The sequence below is a fragment of the Pelecanus crispus genome, chromosome 2 (assembly GCF_030463565.1).
Source record: "Pelecanus crispus isolate bPelCri1 chromosome 2, bPelCri1.pri, whole genome shotgun sequence".
NCBI classification, from domain to species: Eukaryota; Metazoa; Chordata; class Aves; order Pelecaniformes; family Pelecanidae; genus Pelecanus; species Pelecanus crispus.
The window spans coordinates 17,465,146-17,486,432 of record NC_134644.1 but is presented as its reverse complement, the minus strand read 5'-3'; the positions used below and the strand labels follow the sequence as shown (position 1 = coordinate 17,486,432).

Here is a 21,287-nt window from a genome sequence, read left to right as displayed (position 1 = left end):
TCTTGCCTGATAATCAGCACCGAACAACTCATCTACATCACTAGCTCTGATGTACCACCATTTTTAACAAATACTTTTTGAATATATTTTTGAAGGACAACTTTGCCATCATTGGTGCTGTTCCCCAACAGGAGGGACTCCGTGTCAGAGCTGCATTCATTTCAGTTCATTTTAAACTATACCAAGGAATGGGTGGTATTGCAAGAAAGGTGATTTAATGTCCATTCTAAATAATGAACGTGATGAAACCTTTTTAATGTTTTTTTGCCTAACTCTTAAAATGCGTGCTTTATGCTGGGAATGAACTTCCCTTTGATATATTATAACTACGTGAAGGAGGGATTGTTCTCACATTTCTGTTTCAGAGAAAACACCAAGCTGTTTGATTTTGAAAGTTAGAGGATTAAGATGGGGGAAAAAAACTCTTCTAAATGCAGTAAGTTAAATATAGTCTCAGTTTGATATGAAACACTGACTTCAAAATTAGCTAATCCCTTCCAAATACGCCATACATTCTCCTCCATCTATCCTGTGAAAATAAATATGAATATATTGTATGCATTAAAAGATGGGTGTGCTATACCCAAGAGTAAGAACAAGCAGTATTTTTAAAGTAGTTCAGCACACAAAAGAAATACATGAAAGCAAAGAAACAACCATACATATGTATTTATAGGAACAGATAGTAGGAAGGAAGTTTTGAAAATCCACAGGGATTCTTCCACCTTACAGGCACCTGTACAGTTCTGTGAGCATTCTCCTCTTGTCTCTTATTTTTCTTGACTCCAGTCTTATAGTTCAACTCCAGGGCAAAGCACCACACAACAAGAAATTACATTCAAGACTATTAGCTCATCAAAACTGCCTTTACTGTTTAAAAACAAAACAAATACACAAAATATTGCAACATCATCTGGAATCCCACTCAAAAACCCAAACATTTTTAGATCTTTTCTCATATTCTCATCACCACAATTTTTGCAAAACAGTGAGAAGTCACCCAGGACATTTTAGGAATGACTCCACCATTGCAATCCCTCAATTATAGTTTGACCACAAGAAGAAATGGATAGAGTAGTACTGTAGAGACAGTATTGGTCTGTTTTTCAGTTTGCCCTTTGATGTTCTCTGACTTCTGTTGAGCAGCGATATGGTGACTTCTTATGCTGCCTCCATTATTGCTCCCAAAATAATTCAGAAGTACATAAAGCCTTTAAGTAACAGCAGCTTAAACACCAATTTCAAACTAGATTCAATGGTACAATGACATTTTCATCAATACTGAGCTCCAGAACTCCATCTCCCTACAGCCTGAACAGCCTTGCCCCCTTGGAGATGGGCTGAAACGGTCACTTACCGTGCCTGCTCTGTAGCAGGGGGCACAGCATGAACTATTCCTGCATTACAGGCTGCTACAGCTTTGCATCCTGGTAAGGCAACTGTTACTGGCTCCTTACACTGGAAGGTTAAGGTGCTGCATGCAATTCCTCTAGTACAGTAAACCTGGCAACATAAGTGAAAAAACCTCATTACCTGTACCATAGACTTAGACATGAAGGAATAATTTCCCTTTAAAGCCACAGACTGGGTCAACTGAAGAGGTACAAAAGCTATATACCAAGACTGTTAAAGGCAGAGTGCTAACGGTGTTGGCAGCACTAGTGCTGCTGTCACAGGAGGTGCAAGGAATATGCTAGAAGTTCACTGTGAAACATGCAGTCTATTGCAGAATGTCAAACTTCCCAGGAGTAACCAACTCAGATTACTATTTTTTGAAACAAACTTGGTTTTTTTCATAAAGCAGTCAAGCTTTGAGGGTTGCATCTTCATGGGTGGCAACTAACTTGTCTTCAACCCAAAGAACTACAGGTAAAAAAATACATGTACATTTTTCACTTTAAAAATACAAAGATCCTTGTGTTACCAGGACAGAATATAACACTAAAAGACCTGCCAATAACAAACCTGCAAGCAATGAACATGGTTGAAGACACTGAAATCAAGAAAACAAGAATTAAAAACTCTTAAATTATAGATTATAAAGCTCCTGAATGCCAGCTGCATGTATGCACATTCAAATGATTCAGAGAACTGCACGGAAATACATATTGACCATAAGATCTGAAGCATAGTTGGGACTGAAATAACCCTTTCAGTCTGGTTTGTCATTTCATTCCAGATTGGGATTGCTTCATATAAACTGATTTATTTCCGTGTGTATACTATAATTTAACTTGAGAATCTTTTTCCTTGATGTTAATCATTAGTATTGAGTATTTGCTGCTGCTAAGTTCCTTAAGCATGAATTTTTAAGTACAGTGTTTCATAATCAGCTTGCATGTACCCATCCGGAATGATACTGGATAAATAAATTTTCTATTTAACAGAACAAAGGTTAGCATAACTTAAAAAAACCCCAATGAACTAAGCAACCAAACCTCTGACATGATACATCTCTTGAGTTAGTTTAGCAACACAGCAAAAACCGTAAACTATTTGGTAAGGTAGTTGATGTTTTTCATAGCATTGTGGAATTGAACTTCAATATTCACCACTATTAGAAAGTTCAAGAATTCCTTGTTTTGATAACAAACTAAAAATTGTCCATAAAGTGGAAGGGTCTTCACAGTTATGATGACTTTGCCAATGATTACAAAGATCTTCCTTTCTTCCAAATAACTGTTTGCATAAAATGCAGTTATAGCCCGCTTTAGACCAAATTTCTATTTTTTTGTTTGGTGTACCAAAACTTACATTTTGCATCTCCTTGGCTGCTTCACCACTTCCTGACTGAGTCAGTTCACTTTTAGATAGCATATCAACATTATTTTGATGGTGAAAGTATATCTGTCTTTTCAGTTTTGGAAAAGCATAAAACTCCTCCTCATGGGCACTGCATTTTGCTAAATGCCTTCTCTCATTGCGCTGTTTCCAGAAGTGGGTTGTATGTTTGATCAGTTCCCCCTTAGCTCCTCTATTTCCTTGCAAAACCCCTTCCTTTACTCTTCCCTGGATCTCTTCTCCATGAGAGCACAATAAGTGAAACTTCATTTCACCAAAAGACTGTGCAATAAACTGGCATCGACCACATTTGATCTGTAATTTCACTTCTCCTGGGTTATGGAATAGGTCCTCAAAATTGCACTTATTTCCCCTGTTAAAAAAAGGAAATACAAACTATTTCAGTATTAGCCATGCACAGAATAGAGATGGCAATTTCTGTCCTTATAAGTTCCAAGAAGAGATGACGTTTATGAAACATTCTTTGAATTAAAAACAGACACTGTTGCTACAGTATCTAATTTATTTGGAACAGGGGGAAAAAAAAAAAGAGAAAAAAATAACAATAAGGCTGATTAGGAAACAACTAAAACCAAATGTTAGTCAACATTGCTGAGTTGAAGAATTGCCTCCAAAATTAGCCTTGGTAGAAATAATCTTTCAACAGCACTAACCTTTTAATAAAAGGTTATTAATGGTTTTTTAAGTTCCTGATTTAAGTTCCAAATACTTCTAGCTCTGCGCTAGAAAAGTGAAAATTACTATTAGGTGTAGTGTACTACTAAGAGAAACAAACTTGTTTACACTGAGTGATCTAAGGTTAATTTAAGGCAAAACCACAGGTCCCACCTCCCACTCCAAGGAGGAAACAATGAAACTTCAAAGTTTCTTTTTTTTCCTAAAAGTTTGTAACACAGTTTAAAAAAGTTTAAATACCTAATTTACAATTGGACAGCCCCTCTCATTGATTTAGGACAGCTCTGCAGTAAGAAGGAAACAGATACACACAGAGATAGCAAGTCCTTGGTTTAAGTTAAGTCAATCAAAAGACCACCTCCACAGACCTTCTCACAATGTCTACGAAATGGACCACATAATACTGCATATTTATACACATTAGACATATCACCCCCAAAAATAAATAAACTAAATGATTCATTGTACAAAGGCTAGCAAGGCTGAAAGCAAAGTGCTGGTGTTTCTTAGGCTCAATACCTTAAAAATTTCTAACTGATGCCCCAGAGGGTGGAGCTATCCAAAGCAAAACATGTAAAATTGAACTGTAGTGAGGAGTGAGGCATCAGGTTAATGCCCTGAGCTTATTAAAGTGTACTTCAGTGAAAGTAAATGCACAGTGGAACAAACAAAAAAGCCAACATCTATACTGTGTCAAGAAATTTCACCTCAAAATCATAATACAGAGATAAAAGAATGTTCTATCCATCTTAATATGGTAAATGTTAACTTTTCTGCTTGGCTAAGTGATCGCAAGAGCAGCAGTAATCAACACACAAGATGGATTAACTCACAGCACTCCAGAGAAGGAAATGGGATAATGACATTTAATAGGGTAAACAAACTACAAGCTAATACTGAAATATGAATTGCTTTGCACTTATTGCAGTTGGTTCACTTACCTTCTGGGGAAAACCCAAAATGGGTAGAACACAGAAGACAGTGCAGATTAACAGAAAAAGTGTTAGCTGTGAGAAATCAACTGACCAAAATAGCTCCACTGGCAGTATATCGGGTATTACTAGAATATATGCAAAATTACTTTGGATATTCAAGTGTCAGTAATAATTTATATTCAATAAATTAGCTAATATATACTGGATGGTCTAATGGATTGACTAGATTCCTTAACAAAATATTTAAACCATTAAATCTCCCTTTGGGGGGAAAAAAGATGAGGAAAAAACAACAATTTTCATAATGGTGATGTTTATGAACTTCCACTGACAACCTGAAATCCCACTTTCAGTAGCATTTAATTAGTGAAAACGCTCACCTCTCCGTTTCTTCTGCTTCTTTTATATTTGTGTCTCTCTTCTTTAAAGCATCTTGCAGCTGCTGCTCGCTAGTAGAGGGCTCTGTGCTGATAACAACCCTGTGCACTTCCCTTAGGTGACCAAAATACACTTTTGCATGGCCAAAAACTTTAGCACAGAATTCACAACACACAAGTTTTTTGGGTTTGCCTTCATTGTGATGAAGTTTCATATGTGTGCTCAGGCTTCCAGAGTGAATATATGCTTTCCGGCAAACTCGACAGCTGTAAGGCCGTTTGTTTGTATGTGTGTTCATATGGTCCTGAAGATGGTGTTTAAACTGGAAGATATGGTTACAAACATGACATTTATGTGACAGCTTAGGTACAGTTGAACATGCATTTCTACTTAAATCACTTGATTTAGCTGATGCAGCATCGCTATGCTTGTAACTTAAGTATTTGTTGGGAAGTGAACTATTTAAAAAAATATCTTCCTCTAAATGGTCAGGAGACGGTGTCTCTACTATTGCTGCAGAAGTCAGCGGTGCAAAAGCCTGCAAAACTACCACTGGTTTTGGTCTAATACTACGGTATTTTTTCACTGCTTCTGCTTTTTTGTCTTCAGGTGGCTGAAGATCAGCTTTCACCCTCTCTCTTCCTTCTCTAAACTTATTAATGATGCATTTCCTTCGCTTGGTCTGAAAAGCCAATAAATCATCTGGGGCTCTTCTTTTTCTGCCTCTTCTTTTAGAGGCTGCACCATTCAATTTTTTAAGATTGTCGACATCCACTTGATTGGATGGAGAGAAGGTATTTTCTCGAATGGTTTGTTCGGGGACTTGTGTAAATGATACAGCTAATCGCTTATCAGATGCTTTAGTAGGAACATGAAAGGTTTTCACCAAAGCTGGTATCTTTTCACATTCAGATCTTAGTGAAGTACCAGATATATCTGTAACATCAGTATTCTGCTTAGATTTACAGTAAACTGAATTTTTCATCCTTGAGTAAGGCAAAATAGGAAGTTTTCCTTTTGGTGCCGATGGACTCATCTGTACTGTATTGCCAAAAACTGCTGGTGACAGGACAGCAACAGAATTTGCAGAATTTGTGGGTTTTTCCTTTAGTTTCTCAGACGTTACAAATGACTTTCTTGTGGTTTCAGATGCTGTCTTCACAGAGCGTAGACTTAGTTTCATGGGATTAATTGTACTTGCCGGCTTGGATAAAGAGTCTTTAACTACAGATGGTCCAGAAACATTACCGTTAGGAATTTCAGTTTTGTTCACTAAAGGAGATCCAGATTCCACACAACTGCTTTTATTTACTAATGTGGCAACTGTAATTTCAGCTGAGTCACGGTCTGTTAGCATCACTTGCTCAGTTGAATCTGAACTAGAATGAGCTTCAGGACAGTCTTCAGTTACAGTAGTCATGGGGGAAGTCTGTGATGAGATTGATGCTTTGGTAGGAATCTTGTTATGTGCACCCAAAACAGAGATTTGTGCCAGTTTTTTGTCACTCAGCAATTTATTTCTTACAGATTGGTACCTAGGGATAGGCAGCTTTAGGTTTTCAGAAGGGGCCATGTTTGACTGCTGGACTTGCTGTGTTAGGGCAGGAGCAACATACGGCAAGGCCAACAGAGAAAAAGTTCCCTCATGACCAGCCACCTGCATGACAGCATAGTTTTGAGTTGGTACCACCAGCGGTTTAGAACCTGCAGCTGAAATCTGTGTATTTTGCTCAGGCAAAGATGACTGAAGACAAGAAACCACTCCAGATGTTAAAATCTTTGGTACCATTTTTGGAGCAATGGTCCTAAACTGACTTTTCTTCTGAAAACTCTGTATTATATCCGAAGGGGATGTGTGTTTATCTGTAATAACAACATAACAAAGATGTTACATAATATATAGTATTTCTTTTTAAAATACTACTGCATTGAAAATAAAACTGCTTACAAAGGATACTATTACACACAAACTTATTAAAAATACTTAGGTATTTAAATGACCACTAAATGAAGTTTAGAATTGCAAAAGTTTCATGGACAAAAAAATACTCCCTGAAGCAATGTGCTTGAATATAGATATGCAAAAAACCCCCCTCTTAATCTAATCTTAAATGGGCGTTTCATTCTAGGTTAAAAACTACATGGCATTGCAGAACAAATACACTTATAAGCCTCTTCTGCCCTGGAAAAGCTGCACTAGCATGCTGGCAATATTCAGCTGGAAGAACTCATAGGGACAGGATTTAAACTCCATGATGCAGAACTTTTCTGAGCACCTGCTCTGTTCGTATCTCTCAACCAGAGTCATGCTATCTTTCAGAGTTTCTGTAGCATTTAGAATTTGTGGGGTTTGTCAGACACAGACCAAAGCTTACCTGATGAAGTCTTTAAAAAATTGCTGCTGTAAAACATGCAAATAATGCGTAATAAAATCAAAGAGGACTTGAGAGAAGATGTACCATTGTTAAATACCCACTCACACACATTGCTTATGTGCCTTTAACGCACGATAGAACTACTGTAGTAAGTTATTTAAATTTCTTGAAAGATAAAATTTATATCAAGGTTGTATCACAGTTCCTTCCTGTTTCTACTTGTGTTGATAAATGTTGCAAACAGTTTTAGTAAAGAAGAATGTGAGGATAATTAAGTAAAACAAATAAAAAGGTAAAATGTTTAAGATATAATCTGCATTGAGCAGCAGAGAGATCTGCTGACCTTTCAGACACTCCATAAAAAAGGATTTCATACATAGTTAATTGTACCACTACTATTTCATGTAACAGCCTCATTACCCACTCCCAAATTCACTACCGATGCTTCCAGTTCTCAAAAACTGGAATAGGTTTCCTGAAAAAAAAAAAAAAAAAAAAAAAAAAATCCCAACAATCTCAACCACTGAAAATTCAACTACAAAAATCCCAAGCAGAAAGGCAATTTGGGAAGGCAACAATGTAAGAAAAATTCATTTTGAGAGAGGAATCACATTTGAATAGAATAAGTAGAAGTAAATGCTAGGACCTTGAAATACTGCAGTAAGGTAATTCCATAGGTAAGTTTCCATTCCTTACCATTTTAAAGCCTGGTATTACAGATGCATTTATACATGGTTATGGACTTAAAGAGGTAACTGTGAACTATTACCAACACTGGAAACTCCAGTAAGTTTATCTTGATCTTGGCTGTTCTTCTCAGATGTCACTCATTTTGCAACATGCACTGTAAGTTAGAGCTATCATATTTCATGACCACAACTCCTGGACACATACACGTGCATACTCACGTTATGCACATATGCAGTAAATCTACTGCCTTCAGGATGTGCTAGATTCACTCACCAATCCCATATAAACTATGCAGTTCATACATAGTAGGTCTGATGCTTCTCAAAACTCTTTGACCTACAGCAGGTTCATAGAGCATAACTATGCAGGGCATAAATCTTGGATCCTTTTATTGCCATCTACAGCATCAAACCTTAAGTAACTATTACGCACCTTCTTGATCCTCCAATTAAGTCAAACTACTGGGCACCACCATAACTTTCTTTCTGCCCAATGTCTGTAGAGAAGTCCAGAACTTCTAGATATTCTGTGCAGACTGGACTACTGTACATATGGAAGTCCTGCACAAATATAAAGAGAGATCCCTATATACAGGGGTAAGTCCAGGCCTACAGAGTCTGAGCAACCCGGAAAAAGCAGAAACATTGTAAGTTTAAAATTCTGTTTCCCTACAGCCCTTTCTATTCTCCAAAACCTAGGAGCATGTACTATTTCTCACTAAGAACTTCCATTTTTGCCAATCTACAGTCACTAAATATGCAGAAACCTTCATCTTCTCAACTGCTAGGATTGCTAATAATACTCAGATTATTTTTTGTTTCCAGCAGGGTATCATCTTGTTGCTGCTTTTGAGGAAACACTTTTAAGAGTTTCTGAGAAGTACAATAAAATGATGTAAAGCATCGTAAACATTAACCAAACCATTAACCATGCTAGTTACAGGTCAAATTTTACAGCTTAAATATAGTAGATGACAGAACAAGTGTATTTTTGTTTTAGCGGACAGAGTCTGCTCTTATTTTTCCAGATCATGCTTGCCATATATTGACATTAAAGACTTCCAAATCAGCAGTTACTCAGCTTGCCCCAATATTTAACACAAACTAGTTTCCATTCTCTCTCATGTTTGGCTCGTACCTCTCCCTTTTTATTTCAAAATATCATTCATTGATTTGCATAAACTTTTTAGGAAAGCCAGCACTTCAGCAGACTACTACCTGTGCTACTTTACACTCCAAGTTATAAGACACCCACTCTCCAACCAACGATAGCAAATGATGCGAGTTCAGGAAAAGACAGAAGTTTTGCTGTGGACATGGCACCTCTACCAAAGTGCAGAAATGGCTGCCAAAGCACCACAAAAAAAAGGTTAATTTGAGGTTAGGAGGAAGTATTTGTAGAAATAATGCATGACACTAGCTTTAAAAATAAGCATATGCTTCTCAAATACATTGACTTGCCTATTGCAAAATTAGGCAGTAAAATCACTTTTCTTTAAAGAAAGTCTCTCCACATATTTTCTCAGCATTCCACAAGAAAGTATCATTCTAGAAGCCAAGACCTTCATGAATATCAACCACAAAATGTTCTTTGAAACAAGGTCCATTTAGATCAATATTCTTCTTATGCAGTTAACACAATGCTAAGCATTGATATAACTGCTTGAGAACAGTTTTTTTATACAAACGCTCTTTTTCCAACTAGCATCATCTTATCATAAATACGTCTTCCAGGCAAGCTATGTTTGGTATCAGCCTTCAGTACAACTTTTTTTTTTTTCCCCTTCTTTTTTTCCCCAAATGTACATTAGGCAGTTCAGTGCAGAAATGTTCACTGCAGTGCCTCTGCTAAGCAAAGGATACTCAACTCTGTACTTCCCTCTCATCCAACACAGCTGCTGTAGTTAAGCAGCTTAGCCAGTGTCTAAATATAGAGATGGGCTAGATGCAGACTAGCTGTCTGATGAACCTTCAGACTCAGTTAAGATTTTTGCTTGTGGACTGGGAAAGCTAATTGGAAGAACTGGTGGAAGACTATTTAGCATCTTGGATCAGGAAAAAGCAACCAGTCAATTCACAGACCGGAGGTCCTACTGACCCCACCCAGAGCGTGCAAGTATCATCAGTGACCAAAATTACTTTTTCCATTTGTACTTGGCGAAAAGTTTCAACAATTTCCTTTGCACAGAGTGATCGCTACAGTAATTCATGTCTTCGCCACCCTGACATTGAAGGACTTGAATATGCTCTGGCTGTCTGGCTACCAGAAGGACACTTGGAAACTTAATATGCATCTTTCGGGGACATTCCGCTTCTATTCCACACCTTCTTCCAAATTATTTCTGTCTCTGATTCAGACGACTCATTTTGACTTGCCAGTTGTGACCTGAGGAAAAGCCTTCATGCCTATGCAAACCCATGAAGTCCTGCATCTAAGAAGGGGAATTTTCAGTTAAGGGAGGCTCTGCAATGGCATTTTTGAGGATGGCCCTTGGTTTTAGACATCATTCTTTCTACAAGTCAGTCTAAAGGTCCTTCACTGGAAGGCAAGCAATTTTTATACTTTCTCTAAAATTTTCATTAAGAATAAAGGAAATGAATGAAAACATTAGATTTAATATCTGAATGATGTGAAGCTCATTTTTAACTGCTCTGTTCTCAGTCTTTCAAATAGGCATGGAGTTGGGGCAACAGGTAGGCACTTTTAAATAATTAAGCACAAGGTTAAATCAAATGCAATTCAATCCATTTACTTTAAAAGTGTCTGTTAAAAAAGATTAATGGTTACCATGCTAGTACCTGCAAGGATCAAATCACTCAGAAACTTGCAGGATGTCAGAAGCTGTCACCCCTTCTAAATAATTTTAAAATTGTATAGGACTGGACAGTGATACACCAATAAAAAAAAAAATCAATGAGGCATCAAAGTCTCTGATATAGCTATGCTGGGAAGAGGCCACTGGAGGAAAGGAAGTCTTCCATGGGGCTGCTGTTCATTTATGGTTCCCCTTCCCTCTTAAGTCATTCAAGTCTGGTCTACTCCAGTCTGTTCTGCCTTCTTTTTGTACCTCCTTCGGTTTGTTCTCCATGTAAAGCACGTAACATTGGTGAACTCAGACACTGTAGAAAGCATCAGAAGAAATTTCATTTTCCCCACTAATCTGGTGTATTTTGAACATTAAAATAAACCACCAAAACGCCAGAAGCCACTGTGTAACAGTGTTAATTTTTTAAATACTCCTTTTAGGACCACCTCATTTGTGTAGGTATGTATTTAACTTGTGCATGACTGGACAAGTGACAGAAAATAACACAAAAAAAGGATCATCTTGTTTTGAAGGTAAAGGCAGAATACAGATGAAAAAGATTAATGAACTGTTTCATTAAATGCATGTTAACATTGCTAAGTCTTTTGCTGACTTTGGAAGGAAGAATATCTGTTCTATGGGAAAGAAAAAAATGCACAACTTTCTAACAGACAATACGAGATTTATTGCTGTCAACGATAGTTAATCATTCAGTTTTGCCAAATCTCCATACACACTAAATACCTGTGGATACTGTCTTTCCAGCACAAGTTTCTTGTTTTTGCTGACCCAGCATACTTTGTTGGACACAATGTTTCTCTGCAGGATTAGCATGCAAAAAAACACCACCTGCAAAAGTGCTTCAATCAGTTATAAATAGATCCCAGGACAAAAAAAAAAAAAAAAAAACCAAACCCAACCAACCCCAGAAAAAGACAATATAAAACAATATAAAATATTAACTTCCAGTTAATGCATTAAGAAAGCTACTGCTTCTTGCTCTTTGCCATTTTTCTCTCCTCAAAATATGTTCTAAAATCTAATATATTACATGCCAAATGTAAGGTGATAGCTTAATAATTGAGTAAAGCTGGTTAATGTGGTAAACAGATGGGATGCTTTAGCTTCAGTGTCATGGCAGACAGTCAACAGCACCAAAACAAAAAGCTCAAAAATGAAGGTTCAGTAGCTTTAGTGAGGCTTTTAAATACGGAGGCTAAATTCTATGCCGATGTACACTTTCTGTAATCCCATGTAAATCAATGGAACTACAGATATTCTAGAAAACAGATTTTTGGCCTTCTATGTTCAAAACTAGTTTTACCACACACCTATACAAAGTAAGGTTGGTAATAAAATCTACAAATCAGGACTGCTCAACTCTATACATTGTAACAATTAATTTGCAGTTGTTTCTATCTTTGCCCAACAATAACTATTTAGGTGGAATATTCTGTTCTGGGTACTTGCCTCAGATAATTTTCTAAAATTAATTTCAACAGAAAATGCCAGCCATCCCCAGGTATGTCTGCATTATAAAAAAAAAAAGAAGAATCTAGTAACATATCTGTGCATTAAATGAAGACCTTGATATTTGATACAGCGATGTCTCTTTTGCCTGTGAAAGCTGCCCAAATTTGGCAAAGTTGTAGGCTCTTGGCATGTGTTTAATAGATACTTTAAGCAGCTCATTTTTCCAATGATTACATTCTATTGAACATGCTCCTGCTTCAGGCTGGGCTGGATTTTTCCTAAAACTATAGCTTTAGCTCCAAACACCCAAGTTGGAACAAGGAAATGGCCTCTCCTTATCTCTTAAGTGCTGAGCTGACAGTGTGGAAGAGAAACTAGGATATATATACAGGGCAAGAGGAAAAGGACAAGAGAACTAGAAATGAGAGTTGGAAAGTGCCTAGGCCAAAGAGTCAGGGTGGGAATTAAACGCAGATTTAAGATGGGTAACGAACATTACTATTACACGTGATTTGGAAAGGAGAAGCATTTAAGCCACAGGGATAACCTCATATCTTGCATTTGTGTTTTTAGTACTTGATTTTTTTAGGAGTAATATAATTATGTCTACATAGGAGTCCTTTTGTGCAATTTAAAATAGATTAGAAAAATGAACAGTATAATGAAATACTCTAATGCAAGTTTGGAAAATCACAGTACATCATTCACACAAACACTAAGATACAGGATGTACAAATACGCTTAGAAAACGTGTTTTGGTACACCACAGGAGGAAAAAGATCAAAATAGTTTCTTAAAATTCATAAAGGGAATACTAGACCTCTTTAAAGCTATACATAATGAACTCTGACTTGAGCATCAATGCAATTTGTAGTTGTGCACTAAGCACTTTATCATTTAGAAAGGTCGTCTTTGCTTTAAAGTCTGTGCAAATTTATTATTTTAAGGGATTAGGATTATAGTACATTTCAAGAAAACCTGCGAGCAGTGGGATACTTCCTGGATTCCTTAAATAGTCTCCAAAAGACTCTTCTTAGCAGAAGAGAGCATTACAACAACAAAGTTACACAATGAAAATGTTTTTTTGACATTAACTGCACTCCATTAAAGCAGACATTCAACCTTAAAATTTCTAGCGACATTTTTCAGTGTGGGAACAAGCTAAAACTATTTTTGGCATAAACAGTCATTCTGGAGAGATAACTCATACAGTAATCCAAGATCATGGGTACATAGTTCATATTTAGGGAAGTTCTTCAATTTCCTGTCTAATTCAGTCTCTTTTTTCCCAAAACATCCTTACTGCACTATTAACCATATATTGATATATGCCAAAGTTTATAGGGATCCGCTTTTCAGAAAATTAGTATCTAACATAACTTATGCAAAAAACCCCAACAGGATGGAGAAAAAAAAATATTAATCATCTCTACTGTTGGGTAACTCCACTCTATTTCCAGAATCGCTTTACTCTGTTGCTTGAAAGCATACATAGGAGTTGCTTCATCATCACGTTGTCATCTACCTGGACTTCCGTAAGGCCTTTGACATGGTCCCCCACGACACCCTTTAAAGGACCTTTAAAGGTCCCTTCCAACCCAAACCATTCTACGATTCTATTTAAAGTTTCTTTCTGCAATTAAGGCTTCTTTCTGCCAGTACAATCTTGCCAGCATCTTGGCTCCAGTATCTCTGTCCTCAGAGAAAAGTGTAACATAAAACAATACCCACGCAAAAGCAGATCTGTTAAACAAAAGTTAACACATCAAAAAAATCATTGCTTCTAGATACTGTATTATCAGCATTAGCAAGAATAATAATCTAAGACATAATTCTGGATTTCTCATAAATTTAGATTTCATGTATGTCTGTATTGTCCCAACACAAGTAACTTTTAAAATATGTATGAAATCCTATTTCTATAGGGAATAACAAGTGGCCAACAGCTTTGAGGTAACCTTTTTGAGTTGTAATATCAAATGTATTAGCCACATGTGGGTAAATCAATATTCAAAAGCAATATCTTATATAAAATGTGGGCAATGCAAAGCTTAATACAACCTCCTATAAAAAAAAGCCATTTCTGTGCTCCTGTATAAAGGAAGAAAGTAAGTCTTGGAAGTCTTTCCTGAAAGTCAGAACATATATACATAAGAGATTTTTAAACACTCTTTTGCAATTAATTTAAAATACATTTATTAGCAGATCCACATGTTCTCTTAACACCTCTCATGCAGTGCTTGTGAGCTTTAAAAGCTTTCCATTTTTTTGAAGGCACGGTCTTTCAACTTACATGCCACTCATTTCCTATTAAGGTTAACATAATTAATAGGTTTTAAGCAGATCAAAATATTTTCATACCGAGAAATGAAAACTGATGTAAAGAGAGCTAGATATAAAACATCTGTAATTTATTAATAACTTTTCCCACATTTACAGCTCAAGAAATCACACACAGATTTTTGTCACTATGGCAGTAAGAGAACTTTGGAATAATGTTTATGCAGATAGATCTATGGGCTCGAGATGGTGCCTGGCCTCTGCAATCACACAAATCACTATTAAAGATGGAAACACTGGTTCTGTTCTGTTTAAGTATGGAACTTCCGTCTGAGGGAGACTGTTAGATACATCATCAAAGACAGCGTGTTTCAGCTTCTATATGCCTCTACTAGTTTCAGCAGCCAGCCATGTCAAACTTCAAGTGGGCAATATCTAGAAAACATGCTGCTCTGACAGGACTCAGTTGAGTAGAAAGGAAATTACTTTGGTAGCATTGCAAATCCAGTGGTTTATGTTTGTCAGTTTTGCCCAGTCATTCTGCTCCACAGAGGATACCATCCCTGGAGATTTGCAAAGCAAGGCTTCAGTGTCGTAGCCACTTGGGGGAACTAATTGTTCAGAAAATAGCTAAAGAGAGATGATGCAAGCACTGGTCATAAACTCATAACTCATAAACCTTCAATGGCATTGCAAATATTAACTAGGTACTTTAGACAGCGGGGACAAACAGAAGATTCAAAAGAAAAGACTGTAATTAGATTTTTAAAAATTATTTTCTGGGAGAACTGCCAGTTGAAATTTCTTTTAGTGAGCTTCAAGAAAGATGTGGACCTTAACAGTAATTCATTCACTGTAAAGTCGATGCCAATGTAAAGTCCTTTTAAAAAGGACTATCAAGATCACATCAACCTGGACAAAATCTTGATATGTCCAATATAAGTGGTAATTAATAGACTTATTTTTTCCTTAAGTGCAGGAAAAAATAATGACCAGGTCTGCTACAAAAACAAAGGCAGAATTATTCAGAAACTACACAGCACAAAAAGGTCAAGTAGAACCATTTTATGAATAAATCATGAAATATTTTCTGACTAGACTCTTGCTCCCCTCTCAAGCCAAGAATAGAATCTATCTTTGTGTTAGTAAGAGTTCAACCCTCCTTCCTTCCCTCTGTGGGACAGAAAACACATACATCTGATTGCAGTAAAGGAATTATGCCTCTTACTCCCAAAATTTATTTTTTGCAAATACTGCTGTGCAAATAGAGAGCACAACAGAACAGCAAAATTATTATTCCTTATATGGAGTATCACTTTTTTGTGACAACAAAGAAAACAAACAATTAATTCACCACTTTGGCTCAACAGAGCAAATACCTGAGGCATTAAAAGCACCTATATGGTGAATTCCATACTACAAACCTCAGAAAGTGCTCCCTCATTAAAAATGAGCAGAGGATCAGAAGACTGTCAGACTTGGCCTGGCCTATTTTGTGTCTTCGTGTATGAACAATACACAGGGGTTATCATTCCCCAAAGAAAGGGCCAGAACACATTGTTAAACTTAGAAGATAGCTGGCGAGGTGTTTCCTGAGGAATTTTGTAAATAGCTCATTTCTTCTGAAAATGACCTAAGTGATCTAACTTTTGAATGGGGAATATCTACCCAGGATTTTTGTTTGCTCTGCCTGTCCCCCCTTTTCTTTCTTCATGACCCAAATTTCTTCAGAAAAGACTCATACAGCTCTGCTGAGATGTGCAAAACATTGCCACTTGTAGTCAATTCCACTAAGGATTAAAACAAAAATAAAGATTAGAGGACCTCCACAGTACTTCAAATAGGCATGTATATTTTTTCCGAAGACCAACACAGCCCTACAAAGCATAGTAAAACTATAACATCTTCAGAAAGACTACGGCCCTGGCTAGGAAGACATTAGTTTTCAGAACATACAAAATTATCACTTGCTGAACCTGAACATAGCTAGGCCTTCCTGGCAGTAGGATGTAGCAGAAAATAATTTAAATTGCAGTATCTGAATGCTTTTTCCCCGCTGTGCACAACTACAATTATTTGCAACGCTTACTGACATCGCTAAGCTTGCCCATATTGGCCACTATATCGTCTAAAGGCAGCACCGGATCTCACAAGAAGGTACTGGATGTGCTGTAAAGGAATTGATGGAAGATGCTGCTGGTAAGCAATAATGCATCAGCAAACACTTGCAATGGGTGCCAGCATACGAGGGAATGAAAACAGGAATGCGGTCAGCAGTAACATAGGCCAAAGATGATATCCTCAACCTGCTGTGTGCCGAAATACCGGTACATTTCCAATGAAATTCACGTGTGCCAGGCGTGCTCCGGCAGACAAAGGAGCCCCTTGGTGCCGAGTCCAGCAGGGGGAGTCGGGCGCCCGTCACCGCCGCCTCGGGCCACCGCTGCCTCGGGCCACCGCCGCCTCGGGCCACCGCCGCCTCGGGCCACCGCCGCCTCGGGCCACCGCCGCCGCCGCCGGAGCCGGGCACGCCTGGCTGTGCCCGCGAGGGCCGCTTCCCGCTCCCGCTTTTACCTGCCAGCTCGGTTTAGATCTGCGACTCACGTCGACTACCCTACAGTAATTTTCAAACAACAGAAAGGCTAAGCTACTGGGCTAATAATTTTGTAACGCTAAATACGGCTTCTCTTGAAAAATGCCCAAAGTCATGAAATCTTTTACAGCACCGCACACAACCTCCAAACAACTTCACGACGAGTTATGTTATTATTTCAAAACATTCTACCTTTGCAAACTGTTCAGTCGAGTCAATGTTTTGTATAAACTTGAGAACATCTTGAAGCAAAGCAGCTGAGCCTTCCTGTTAAAAGTAATTACTTCTATTAAACTATTTAGTATCTTCTGTAACTGCAGTACAATTTTTGTGCAAGATGTTTTTTTTTTTAAAAAAATAAAATCCATTACTGATGTTGTGTTAATCTAGTTAATGTCCCAAATAACACATCCATGTTACTAAAAACATCAGTATTTACAACAGATGTTCTTTTGGTAGACATCTGAAAATGAAGCACTGTTACCAACATATTTTCCCATCCCAAGCAATACCCTGAAATCTTTGTCAAACTTTCTTGCTTTCATCATTGTTCAGCTCATCACACAAACCATCTGCATAAATAAAGATGTAAGCATCTGCTGTATGGCAAATGGTCTCAGGGGCAGATGTTTTTATCCTTGCATTCATGTCACTGGCTTGGATACATTATTTGAACAGATGTACACAATCTGAAAGTGTCGTGTCCCACAGTGCAATGTCTCCAACTGCTTTTATCAAAGTACATAAACGCTATTTGCACCTGCATTTATGTTAATGACATAAAGGCAGCAGGGGTTCCAGCAAAGTGAGAGTTGATGCTAAGAAACACATTTACATGGCTAATTGAAGTTTGAGATCTCCCGGCCCCAAATGACCATGCTAACAAAATGTACTAAACTATACAATGACTTTAAAAAAAATGCTTTTTTTAAAAATTAAAATAAACATACGCAAAGAGCAAAACTATGATTTCAGCCTGTGACATACTTTTCCAATGTATATTTAAAAAAGACAAAAAGGTATTAAATAAGTTCCTAGATAAACCAGGACAGCCTTCTATTTTGCACAATAATTGTGCAATTTTTTCATGTTAGAGTCATTTAACAAAAATGTTTTATAAATTTGACAGTGCCACTCATCCAAACATATTTCAGTTCTCTAAGGCACACTGGTATTTTATGTCATTATGGAGCACTATTAAAACCCCAGCACTTGCTCAACAGCAAATATTAACACGAGTGTGAATGACAGAATATGATGCTTCAATGATAATTTCATAATTCCTAGGAAAAAATTAAAATCTTAGAAGTTAAATATTTATCATTATTCAGAAAAGTGCATCTGTTTGAACATGGAGTTACAATTGCTTGCTATATAAATGATAATCACCTTTCTTATAAAATATTTTAAATTGAGAAAAATATAGATGCCCTTAAGGAGTACATTATAAATTACAGAACTGCTGTTACATGACAAATTGTAGCAGTGAAGGATTTATGTTGTCACTCAAAGAACTTGCACTAACCATTACTTCCATGCTCAACTGAAAAATAACAAGCACTTTCAAAGTATAGAAAGACTGACAAAAATGCTATACTGAATGTAACTGATGGATAGGTTCTACTTCCAACACCATTTATTTTCAAACCCTTTATTTGTAAGAAATATACCAATGTTATAGTTGTACATAAATCATTATAAATTGCTAATACCCTCAACATTTTTGAAATGCCGTAACACATTTAAGAGACAAAAATGATGCTTGATATGAGCACAAAAAAAGAGTGATGTAAAAGAATACAAAAAAATATACTGAGACTAGTATACTTGTAGAATATAATGACTTCACACTGATACAGCCCTTGGTCAGGATCTGGTTATGATTTCTAACATGAACCCTCACTTCCAAGGTTTATAACATGGTTCTTACAATTCACTCTGGGTGCAAGTTGATAACAGGATACTGACTGGAATGGATTTTTGTTTAGGGGAGAAAAAAAAAAACAACTCTTCAAAAAAATCTTAAAGCAAATGATTCATCAGTTTCAAGTTTGCAAACAGCTTCACAGTCTATATTATCCTCCTGTTACTCAGAAATGGCTTTAACATAAAGATAACACATTCAATTTGACTACAACAGTGGTCACATTCCTGTTATTTAAAGGAAAAATTAAATTAAAGCTTTTAAATATTAGAATTAAGTATTTTAGTCATAAGCATACAGACACAGAGCACACTGCAGGGTGGAGAGCTTTACACAACAGTAAGTACTGTCTCCATTGAAAGAATAGTCCCATTAGACACAGAACTCATCAGCTAAGATCAATTTGCATAACATCCTCCTGGAATAGCTTCCTTGGAATTATTACAGTATCATAAAAATAGTCAGTCTTCACAAAACAGGTAAAGCATAAACTCACATGACAGTAAAAGCTCAAGGCTTCAAGTTAAGTAATATATAGTGCTTTTCTTAATTAACATAAGTACTAACAATGGAAACTTAACTGACAACCTACAATGGTTCCGAAAGGTCCGTTAGAGCTTATGTCATATTCACCAAACATTCACTGACATGTAAGAAGTGTCATTAAAAATGACATTCAAGTTAAAAATCATATTTAAGCATTAGCATTGTGACACAGATCAAAAGGTAAAGGAAATTAAAGTTACAGCTGCACATTTAGAGGCGTGGGAATAAACACTCGCAGCACGAATACCCTTACTAATAACGGAGGGAAAAATTCAAGACACTAACCCTACTGAAAACTAAATGAACAGAAGGTGACTTCTGAAGAGACAAAACATAGAAGAAATATAGTTAAACACAAAAAATGTTAGTAAGGATAGGAATGCTGGAGAAAAGGCATTTAAAATCTAAAAATCTAAGTTTATATTTAGAAAATATTTATTTTCTTTTTTGTGCTCATCTTGTAGCATAACTTGCAAATAGATTTGACCCCCAATTATATGGGGGTCAAATATGACAATGGTTTTCAAATATATGAGGATAAAAAAATTGTAATAAACCCTGAACACTTAATTCAGCTGAATCAAACAAGAAGCAGATTTATATATTTCATGTTTCAACTACAGGTGGTAACAGCAATCAGCAATGTCCTAAAAGAAAACAATCTTAGCTATTGCAATTGTTTAAAGTGATAAATGCTGCAGTATGGCTTCTTTTTTTTAACTATATTAGGGTAGAATAGTAGACATGAGTTATACAGTGATTTATTAATGACGGCGATGATATTTCTTCCACATTTTGAATCACAAGCATCTAATTTCTCAAAAAAAAGTATAGAAAGTATACTATACCTGCAGAAAAAGTTAAAGGATTCTGCATTATGACCTTTAATAGTTACGACAACGTTCCTGGAAAGAAGAAATACAGATACTTAGAAGTTCTGAAAATTTTTCATAAAGTAAAAAAAAAAACCATAGGACAATGGCAATAGTTTTCTGAAATTATATTTCAGAATGGATCCTAGTATGCCCACACCTCATGCAAAACACCACTAGAGTTTTAAACCAAGTGTTTCTCTGGATTTTGCATACCCTTATATGCAGTCTCCACATTTCAACACTGAGTACAACTAACTTAGGCTTCTTGTAATTGAAAACCCCCATTAAAGCCAGAAAAGAGGACATATCATGAACTCCAATGTGACAACACATTCTGAAGAATCAGAGACAATGTAGGGTTAAGCAATCATTGTCCTTCAAACATCTGACTACATGGATCCCATATCACTGACTAACAAACAGAATCTTCTATGGATGCTACAATGAAGATTTAGCTTGCATTTTCAAAGCAAACATTACACTGCCACCTCTCCTGGATTTGACATCGGTACTTATCACAAAATTTGATGCATAGTGTTTGACATAAAATAGCATTACATCAAGTGGCCACCCAGTAGCTTAGGAGTTGACTATTTCTTTCCAGTGCAGTGTGATGCTTAAGCTTTGGTCAAGTGTGACTCAACAGTCAAGTAAGAAAGACATAGTATAATATGACAACGATATAAAATAGTGTTATTATCCACTTCTATTTTCTTTATTATAAAATAGTCTAGCTTTTGGAATGGCTGCATAATAGTTTGGTTTGGCTGAACACCACTAGCATGTTAAAAGTCACACAGGATATAAAACTCTTCTCCTGATGCAGTTCGAGGCTTTGGGAGGGTAACAGACAAGTCCATTGACTGACACAGATGGAACTCCAGCTGCTTGGGCGTTTACTTGGAACTAGGCTTTCATGCCACCGCATATCTATA

At 36.7% G+C, this 21,287-nt stretch overlaps 1 protein-coding gene across 1 annotated transcript; it reads right to left on the bottom strand.

Moving 5' to 3' along the window:
- Positions 1-2,073: 2,073 nt before the first annotated feature.
- Positions 2,074-20,353, bottom strand: ZNF438 (zinc finger protein 438). The gene is made up of 4 exons (XM_075704841.1): positions 20,326-20,353; positions 11,406-11,510; positions 4,793-6,653; positions 2,074-3,154 (listed from the first exon to the last, which is right to left on the bottom strand). The coding sequence occupies exons 1-4, from the start codon at positions 20,351-20,353 to the stop codon at positions 2,542-2,544; spliced, it is 2,607 nt and encodes an 868-aa protein (XP_075560956.1). The 3' UTR covers positions 2,074-2,541.
- Between the last annotated feature and the right edge of the window lie 934 nt (positions 20,354-21,287).